A 10,618-nucleotide genomic window follows, 5' to 3' on the forward strand; every position below is an offset into this window, starting at 1 on the left:
AACAGATAACACAGGCTCATCCGAGTAACTGAAGTCTGCAGAGCTATACGCTTGCCAGGAACGTTTTTTCCTTGTGGAAGTTTTGCGTTTGGTGAGCTAATAAAATATTAAAACCCAGTGAAATCAATATTTTGTGTACAGTTATTTAATTATGTCATCCGGTATGGCGGACTCGCTCTCTCATTTCATACAAACACAGTTTTGTTCACTGTAATGGATTATAAGATAACAAACAAGTACGATTTTAAATCAGTTTCATCTCTAGATCACTAACTTAGATAAATTTTTCCTGTCTAATTATTTAACTTAATTGGCAAGTAGCCGTGTAATAAGTGGGTTAATGTACAAACCCGATTCCAAAAAAGTTGGGACACTGTACAAATTTTGAATAAAAAAGGAATGCAATAATTTACAAATCTCATAAACTTATATTTTATTCACAATAGAATATAGATAACAAATCAAATGTTGAAAGTGAGACATTTTGAAATGTCATGCCAAATATTGGCTCATTCTGGATTTCATGAGAGCTACACATTCCAAAAAAGTTGGGACAGGTAGCAATAAGAGGCCGGAAAAGTTAAATGTACATATAAAGAACAGCTAGAGGACCAATTTGCAACTTATTAGGTCAAATGGCAACATGATTGGGTATAAAAAGAGCCTCTTAGAGTGTCTCTCAGAAGACAAGACGGCCAGAGGATCACCAATTCCCCCAATGCTGTGGCGAAAAAATAGAGCAATATCAGAAAGGAGTTTCTCAGAGAAAATTGCAAGAGTTTGAAGCATAATATCATCCAAAGATTCAGAGAATCTGGAACAATCTCTGTGCGTAAGGGTCAAGGCCGGAAAACCATACTGGATGCCCGTGATCTTCGGCCCTTAGAAGGCACTGCATCACATACAGGAATGCTACTGTAATGGAAATCACAACATGGGCTCAGGAATATTTCCAGAAAACATTGTCGGTGAACACAATCCACCGTGCCATTCGCCGTTGCCGGCTAAAACTCTATAGGTCAAAAAAGAAGCCATATCTAAACATGATCCAGAAGCGCAGGCGTTTTCTCTGGGCCAAGGCTCATTTAAAATGGACTGTGGCAAAGTGGAAAACTGTTCTGTGGTCAGACAAATCAAAGTTTGAAGTTCTTTTTGGAAAACTGGGACGCCATGTCATCCGGACTAAAGAGGACAAGGACAACCCAAGTTGTTATCAGCGCTCAGTTCAGAAGCCTGCATCTCTGATGGTATGGGGTTGCATGAGTGCGTGTGGCATGGGCAGCTTACACATCTGGAAAGGCACCATCAATGCTGAAAGGTATATCCAAGTTCTAGAACAACATATGCTCCCATCCAGACGTCATCTCTTTCAGGGAAGACCTTGCATTTTCCAACATGACAATGCCAGACCACATACTGCATCAATTACAACATCATGGCTGCGTAGAAGAAGGATCCGGGTACTGAAATGGCCAGCCTGCAGTCCAGACCTTTCACCCATAGAAAACATTTGGCGCATCATAAAGAGGAAGATGCGACAAAGAAGACCTAAGACAGTTGAGCAACTAGAAGCCTGTATTAGACAAGAATGGGACAACATTCCTATTCCTAAACTTGAGCAACTTGTCTCCTCAGTCCCCAGACATTTGCAGACTGTTATAAAAAGAAGAGGGGATGCCACACAGTGGTAAACATGGCCTTGTCCCAACTTTTTTGAGATGTGTTGATGCCATGAAATTTAAAATCAACTTATATTTCCCTTAAAATGATACATTTTCTCAGTTTAAACATTTGATATGTCATCTTCTGTTTGTATTCTGAATAAAATATTGAAATTTGAAACTTCCACATCATTCCATTCTGTTTTTATTCACAATTTGTACAGTGTCCCAACTTTTTTGGAATCGGGTTTGTACATCCAGCCGGTTGTTATTGCAGAATAAACCCCCGAAAGGGTGATCAGGACCCCGACGTGAAGTAGAGGGGGTTTATTCTGTGATAACAACCGGCTGGATGTACATTATCCTGTACATATTATATGAAATTGTTTCACTTAGAAGCATATAAAAATATGCATATAAAAAAACTCAAACAAACATCACTAACGGTAGCAAGTTCTAATCTGGGGTGCGTTTCCCGAAAGCATTGTTAGCTAAATATGGTCGTAAGTCCCATTGAACTCGGTAATGACGAAACTTGCGACCGTAGTTCGCATTTGGGAAATGCACCCCTGATTGGTTGCCAACCTCCTTTTTCTTTCAGTCAGAAACTATCAACACATATATTTTATATATTTTACCACAGTTTGTTTGTTTGTTTTTATGGCATTTAGGGGCGTGTTTAATGAAATATATATTTAATTTAAACCTGTACCTAAACCCTCTAAATAAACATATATTTCCTTAAACCCACGCCTTAACGCCATAAAAACAAACAAAGTGTGGTTGGTCACTTTAAATGTCAGTCAGACAGTCTCTTCCTGTTAAAGTTGAAAGTTCTATATACCTACATTCATACTATATAATAGGTGAAAACTGAGTAGTATGTCCGAATTCATAGTATTCATTAAACAGTAGGCAAAAACTATCTGGATGACCTACTACTTCCAGCAAGATTCTGAAGTGCACATTAGATGAACACTTTACTATCCCATGGTAGATAGTTGAGGCCATGGTAGAGGATTTGTGAAGGTGAAGGTGAAGATGGCAATGACAACATGGTGGATGTCTGAATTTCATACTTTCATAATTTCATACTACACACATATTCATACTTTATAAAACACTTTTTTTTTTAATGGTCGTGAAGTAAGTTTGAAACAGTACCTACTATATAATATGCGATTTTGCGATTATGTTTATGCAACTGGCCTCAGGTCTTATGCCACAGGTCAAAAGTCTGACTACGCAAGACTTAAATAATGCTGACAATCAATATACCTCAACAGCATAAAGTCAGCAAAAGACAAAACAATGCATCATAACACTATCTACAGAATTTATTCCTGATGCAATGCATGCTGGGAGCACACAAGTCAGCAATATTGTTCAATATGAAATGTTTGTTCAAACGACTCTCTTAGGCTAGAGCAACAACATTTGAGAGAAATATTACTGATCTTACACATTTTTTTTATGTATTCAAAGTCATTCACATCTCTTAGCATTTGTGAAGCACTCTAGAAAAAAAAGTTATTCCTTGACATTTGGAATACAGTGTTCTAACAAGAAAGACAGGCCGTGATTCAGATTCAAAACTTTTAGGTTTGACAAAAGAGAACAGTAGATCTATAAATTGCACTGATTATTAAACCCTGTGCGGAAGACTCTCTGCTGTCAGACAATTTGTGACCTTTCTCTGGCTCCATCGCCTCTCACTGTCTTTCTTTATCTCTCTATAATTCTCTATTCAATTACGGCGTGACACTTTGTGTGTGTCAGCATTTGACTCCATTACTTCCAGCAAGAAGAAAGATGTCCAAGGCGTGTGCATTAGGAAATAACCACTGCCAATCTCCGACCGAAGGTCCTGCCTCAAGCAAATGGCTTTGAGGATAGTTGTCAATTTAATCTGAAACGTACACTTTGGAATTCCAATAGAGAATTCAGACCAGGTCTGACGAACTTTGAGATTTCCTGAGGGCTAATATGTGACCTTTAATAAAACACATTCTTAAAAAATCTTACTGACCCCAAACATTGAATGGTAATGTAATGAGCAGCACTGTTCCTTTTTTTCATACTTTTAAAGGGTTAATGCGACATATTGAATTTGACGTGACCGCAAATGAGTTCATGAGTCGTATGGACATTTTATGGTATTTTACGGTGCTTTTTGGGTCTTGATAGATCTAGTTCTCATTAATTTATATTGGGTGTATTGTAATCAAAACACTTTCTACAAATCTCATTTTGTCAACCCGATCTCACAGCAATTCGTACATATTTTACAAGGTGGCTTGTATGAATTTGTATGTTTTTTGCTAAAATCGTATGTATTTTACGAGTTACCAAATCCGTATGAATTCGTACGAATGACCTACCCCTAACCCCACTCCTAAACCTACCATCACTGGGGTTTAGACAAATCATATGAATTCTTACGAATTAGCCACCTCGTAAAATACGTACAAATTGGTAGTGAGATAGCGTTGCATTCTGTCATCCCCGGAAGGAAGTTTGAAATGGTGAGTAAATGATAACAGAATTTTCTCTTGTTGTTCTTTTTCTTTTTTGTTTTACTATTCCTTTAACCCCATTCAATTAAATTGTATGCTAATTTCTCCATTGAAGGCTCAATCGGTTACAAAGATGAGAGAAAGCACAAAACAACCAGCAGTTAAACTTAAGTGAGACAGTGGAGTTTGTGGTGGATTTTTATACAGCAACCATCAAGAATGGAAAAATGGGGATGGTACAAAGCCACAAATACATGGAAATCCACTGAACAACAGACTGGACTGACATGCTGTAGAAGAAAGACCAGAGTGGCCTGTACTTTCTGAGGGGGCTGTCAGAGATGTTCTACTAGTATTCAAGGCTAAAAAAGAAGATGGTGGGGCAACTGAAGACCAAGTACATGCTCCCTTCAGCTGCCATTAGGAGGTACAAAATGTCTTCTCGTGGACTCATCTGCATGTTACTCCTGGTCGGTCACTGCAGTGGGAAGTAATGACATTGAACAAGCATACATTCTTCTATTTTTGGATCCATTAACATAATGCATTCTGATTCTTCTCTGTGTATGTGATGCTATTGCATTGTGTTCATGCACTGCTTATGTGGAAGCAGGTTGGGCCACCTGCTTCTGGGTGAAAGGATGACTACAGGGAAAGTGGAAGAAGAAACAGATCCTATTAAGATAAACCTATATTTACACGAAGTACACCATTCTTAGCGCCTGTGATCTTTGTGAAAACGATTTTCTGTTGGCCATTATAGATCCCAAGCATGTAAAAAAGACTATTTTCAGTTTAGATATACATCAGATATTGGTTCCCTCTGGTTTATTGAACACAAAACATAACCAGCTCTCTGTAACGATAAACAGTGGTTAGCACTAAGGTAGCACTTTCTTTTTTCTGCTTTGGCTTTCTAATCTGCATTCATATCTTTTCCCCTCTGACACTAGTCTTATGATCTCCTTAAGGGTATTTTTTGGTTCTCTCAAAAGTTTCATTTTACCACACAAACCCTACTTCATCAAATCTTTCAGCTTTCCTTTCATAAGTTTGTTGCTAAAGTATATTTGTTTGTTTGTTCTCCATCTTATTTATTTTACTTCTCTTTTAACCATATTTTAATATCCTTTTTCTGTGTGTGTGTGTGTGTGTGTGTGTGTGTGTGTGTGTCTTTCTCTTTGAGAGTGTGTAGCGTGCATGTATACCTTACACTGTGACAAGCGTTACAAAAGAGCAAGCTGAGGATGGCCGGGGGCAGCCATGCTCAAACGAGCCGTGGTATATTGCATAAGCCCCATACGCAATACGCAAATGAACAGTTTTGAGGTGGTAGGAAAAGAGAAAGAATAAATGAGTACAAGAGTGGGAGAAAATATATAGCACTGCATACTAAAAATAACAACAATAAAAATAATTATTATTAATATTATTATTAAAATTATATATATGTACACTGAAACCATACTACCACATATAACCAAACATATGCAATTTATGCAATTTTTATATATTAATATATGCAATTTATTTATTGCCAGCCTTAAATGCTGGTTTAGCAGGTATGAGCTTCCTCAATGTCAAAAACCAGCCTTGAAATCATTTAATTTCCCAGTCAGTGAGAACCCCGTTGTCACTGATTAGCCAAACATCAACCTGAATACAAAAAGCTTCTTTAATACGTTAAACTCCCCACAGTTGTTTCTATGCTTACATAAGAAAATTGGAGGGAAATACTGCTTTTGCTGTTCTAACAATGATATGTAAGGTAAAAAGCCTTATAAAAGTTGACTTTGTTTGGCCCCAGCTGTGTGTCTCAATTGCCCTAAGTGGGCTGGCAAAACTCAAACAAACTCCACTGTCCCCAAACAAAGGAGAAGACCTACAGGGAGGAGCTGGATAAATGAGGGACAGAGACACAAAGCCTCAGAAACACCTACATCTTTTCGACAGCTGCACTCGTGAAAGGCTTCATTATTTTGATATGCGGCGTATGACGATACAGGAGGTATATGAAAAACAAATTGCTTTATCAATTTAAACTCTTCACTGAATTATGCTGAGATTGGATAATTTTGGCTATTACATAATTGACAATAATGAAGAGTTTTGATAGCTTGGCTTATTACGCCTCGTTCAACCAGCCAAGTGGCAATTTAAAGCCTGGGGTGTTTTGGGGTTTCAACTAAAATGATGAAAGAAGTAGGACTCTTTTAAAGTTAAACCAAATCATTTCTCATCTTTTAGAAAATATTTTTTTGAAACCTTACTATCCTAACTTCATAAAGACAGCATAAAAGACTTCTACTTCCTCTGTAGAATCCATATACGCTGAGATCCTGTTCCTTGCCAAACTCTCTCCAATTTATTCCAAAAAATCACACTCACTGTAAAAACATATTTGTTATCATAACATTTTTTCTTTTGGCAAATCAACTTAGATAATTAATGTAGTTCAGATAACATAATATTTTGAGTTTCTGTTGATTAAACAAATTGCCTTCATTGTATTAACTAAAATTTTTTAATTTCAATGAACTCAAATTTTTAAGGCAACCAGGTAACTTACTTTTTTTAGCTTAAACCAACAATTCTTTTTTACAGTGCTTGTTCGCTTCCTTTATTTAACTCTTGCACACCACTGGCTTATTATAGCAGCAGAATCAGATTGTAAATAATTCTAAAACATTATGATAATTTTGTAGTGTTCATCCATATGATTTTAAAATTGTATCAACATCAGCATGGAGCCTCATTTGAAGCTGGCAGTTCATTGGCAGCTATTCGGCACAGACTTTAGATATATTTTTAAATGTTCCTTGGTTGAAATTGTGGGAAGTATAAGGCTCTTACCTTGCCTTGCCTTTTAATTATACTCAACCTCTCATTTTTATTCTTGACAGGCATTACATACTTTTTGACTCTTCTTGACTTTGTCTTTGACTTGTACCTACTGACGGCTATGAAAGAGTTCATTCATCCAGATACAGAATGCATGAACTTCCTTATTTAAAAAGCCTATGACAAGAAAATAAATGTAAATTTAAACACAAGAATTAATTATCCAGCCCATTCAGATTCTGGCAGCATATTTGAAGTAGTAATGGGATGTGAGTGTATGAGATGTGCTCAAAAAAATATGAGGTGCTCAACAACTTCATCTGCACTAGAATTCTAAATTCTTCCACTCACTGCATCGATTAAACATTAAACGATGATCACAATGACAAGGGAGCTCGCAGAATACAAACATCGGCACCTCGTTAAAACAGTGACTGTGATTAGGATTGATAAAAATAATGTAGTCTTTTTTTCTCAAAAGATACAAGCTCTGCCTCAAATTTGGTAAAGAGTGTGTGGGAGATCCGGAGACCCTTGCGGTTCAGAGAGCTGCCTACAGCAAATGTCAGGGCATGGTATTATGAGCTGAGGGCACCGCATGAAAAAACACACACACACACATAGTTTATCAGACAAAACTGTCTGCTCTCAATATACAAAAACACCCAAATGTATGCCTTCAACTTAAGTTTGTGTATTTGTATGAGACATGAGTGCAGGGATATTAATAGCTTTTGATGCAGTAATCATGTGTGACCTCTGCTGGTGGGGTCCTTGTTCACAAACCCATACGGAACCTGTGGCAGATTCACACGTAAAGTGACACGAAATGACTCTGCAATTCACACTGCATGAGACAAGCCCTTCACAGATGAGAAGATCCACCGCAGAGCAGCCCAAAAAAAAAAAAAAACGTATCACCTTTAAATTAACTTTTGCTATGCTCAAAAATAATTTAATGATACAAGCAACTGAGAAATGAACATGTAGATTCTAGTCCCTCTTTGACTAATTTGGGTGAAATTAATAATAATAACAATAATAATTATTATTATAAATAAAACTGAAAATATATGCTATGAAAAAGTGATTACAATGCATAATTTAATTTTAAAAATAATTTTATTATTTTAATTTTTAATTTTATTTATAATAGTCAAGTTCCTATCAAACACAATAAAACGAAGTACCAGCTTAGTAAGCTAGAAATGTTGTTCATGTGATGAAATGGTTGTTTGCGTGACTCCACATAAAAAACACGCACTTTTCACAAACGTCAATTGACGCAAGTAAATGTTTCCCCGTGTGAGATTCATCCCGTGTGTAGGCTGTCGACGTCATATAATAATAAAGTCTTACTGATGCATTAATACATTGTTGCTGCTAATGGACAGCAATAACAAAGGTAATGTTTTGGGAAGCGAACGGGCAATGTGCTATTAACAGCGTTTAATTAACGTTATTATGGTAATGGTGCGATAATGTTTTGCTCACGGTTGTTTTCCTGTTTTGCAGCTCAGTTTTTTAATATTAAGCATTAACATTAAGACTTTTTATTAAACAGTCAACAAAGAAGAGTATCTAGAAGTTACTAGTACGTATACTTGTGTCGTATGTAAATATTCAAGCTTACTTTGATGAGATAAATAATTAGGTTTCTCATTTTTATAGAAAGAAACGTACAAACTTTACTTTTACGCATAATACTTTATAAATACACTGTTAAAGTTAAAAACAAACAGACCTAAGCACCGAAGAAAGCGCGAGAGAATTTATACATATCTTAAGACATCATGAGACTTTGCGCCTTTGCTTTATCAAGTACTGCAATCTGAAGAAACCGATCATCTTACCACTTGAGCGACGAACAATATTTTCCAAAAAAGTGTTCTGTGGTGCCACCAGTCCTCTTTTTCCCCCGTGCATTCTGCGTCCGGGCAACGTCGGTCAGGCTCGCGGACTTGGTGGAAGCTGGTCGTTAAAGTGATGCAGGCGGGATGGGAATCTATCGGTGGGATGGAGAAGATCATGGTAACGCTGCACCGTGCCTGACTGTTATGGGTCCTTTGTACCACAGAGCGCTCGCAGTTCTGCAGGCTCCGCGCTCCCCGGGTCTGCGCCTGCGCACTTGCAAGCTGTAACAATAAAAATTGACTGGCACAGGAATCTTAAGCTCGATGCCCGGTGCCATGGAGATAGTCTCATCCAACAGATGGTGCCAATTGCGCGCGATTTAGAAACAGGGAAACTCAGTCAGAGTTACTGTAGATGAAGGTAATGTCAGCTTAAGAGAGCAAAAAGTTAATTTAACACTTACAGTTACTAGCGGAATGTTATAATTCATGAACAGAAGGAGGAAAGTGTTGCGCGCAATCTTGATAATATCAGTATACGCTTGCTCGACGTCAAAATGATTATGTCGGGATCTAAATAACGCCAATATTGTGAATATTTTATAAAACTTCCTATGATGGTTTCTTAAAGCCTTATAAAAGTTGACTTTGTTTGCCACCATCTGTGCGTCTCGATTGCTCTAAGTGGGCTGGCAAAACTCAAACAAACTCCACTTGTCCCCAAACAAAAGAGAAGACCTACAAGGAGGAGCTGGATAAATGAGGGACAGAGACACAAAGCCTCAGAAACACCTACATCAATTCGACAGCTGTACTCGTGAAAGGCTTCATTATTTTGATATGCTGCGTATGACGATGCAGGCGGTATATGAAAAACAAATTGCTTGGACACTTTAAACTCTTGACTGAATTATGCTAAGAGATTGGATCATTTTTGGATATTACATAACTGACAATAATGAAGACTTTTGATAGCTTGGCTTATTACGCCCCGTTCAACCATCCTGCCAAGTGCAATTTAAAGCCTGGGGTATTTTTGGGTTTCAGCTAAAATGATGGAAGTGAGCCACAGAGCGCTCGCAGTTCTGCAGGCTCCGCGCTCCGCGGGTCTGCGCCTGCGCACTTGCAAGCTGTAACAATAAAGATTGACTGGCACAGGAATCTCGAGCTTGATGCCCGGTGCCATGGAGATAGTGCCATCCAACAGAGCGCTCGCAGTTCTGCAGGCTCCGCGCTCCGCGGGTCTGCGCCTGCGCACTTGCAAGCTGTAACAATAAAGATTGACTGGCACAGGAATCTCGAGCTTGATGCCCGGTGCCATGGAGATAGTGCCATCCAACAGATGGTGCCAATTGCGCGCGACTTTGAAACATGAAAACTCAGCCTGAGATACTGTAAATGAAGGAATGTCAGCCTGAGGTTTATCATCACGAGAATACCGTCAATGAAAGAAAAAAGAACATTGAATAAGTTAATTTGAACCAAACTATAGATAATTTATTTAATTGTCATAATGATTTGGCTGTTTTTGTTTATTATTGCTCGACAAATGTAAGAACAAACGAACGAATCTTTGTGAATTTCTTAGAAAGAAAGAAAGAAAGAAAGAAAGAAAGAAAGAAAGAAAGAAAGAAAGAACTCACTGAGCAAAGACACGTCCAAAAGACGTCAATTTAACGTCTTTGTCAAATGTTAGCGTTCACTATTGACGTCCATAAATAGTGAATGTTAAAAACTGTATTGCACA

General features: G+C 37.8%; 1 protein-coding gene across 4 annotated transcripts in view; it reads right to left on the bottom strand.

The window, feature by feature from the left end:
• Positions 1–10,618, bottom strand: part of kcnh5a (potassium voltage-gated channel, subfamily H (eag-related), member 5a) — a 150,810-nt gene that overhangs the window by 109,108 nt on the left and 31,084 nt on the right. For 3 of the 4 annotated variants that reach the window (XR_007186980.1, XM_048206253.1, XM_048206251.1), the window contains exon 1: positions 8,872–10,439. The exons of the other annotated variant lie outside the window; for it this stretch is intronic. Coding sequence is in view for 2 of the 3 variants with exons in the window: in XM_048206253.1 (XP_048062210.1) it covers positions 8,872–8,944 (73 nt within the window). In the remaining variant the exon portion in view is untranslated. Of the gene's footprint in view, positions 1–8,871; positions 10,440–10,618 lie in introns of those variants that run through there. 4 annotated transcript variants of the gene reach the window in all.

The sequence above is a fragment of the Megalobrama amblycephala genome, linkage group LG11 (assembly GCF_018812025.1).
Source record: "Megalobrama amblycephala isolate DHTTF-2021 linkage group LG11, ASM1881202v1, whole genome shotgun sequence".
NCBI lineage: Eukaryota > Metazoa > Chordata > Actinopteri > Cypriniformes > Xenocyprididae > Megalobrama > Megalobrama amblycephala.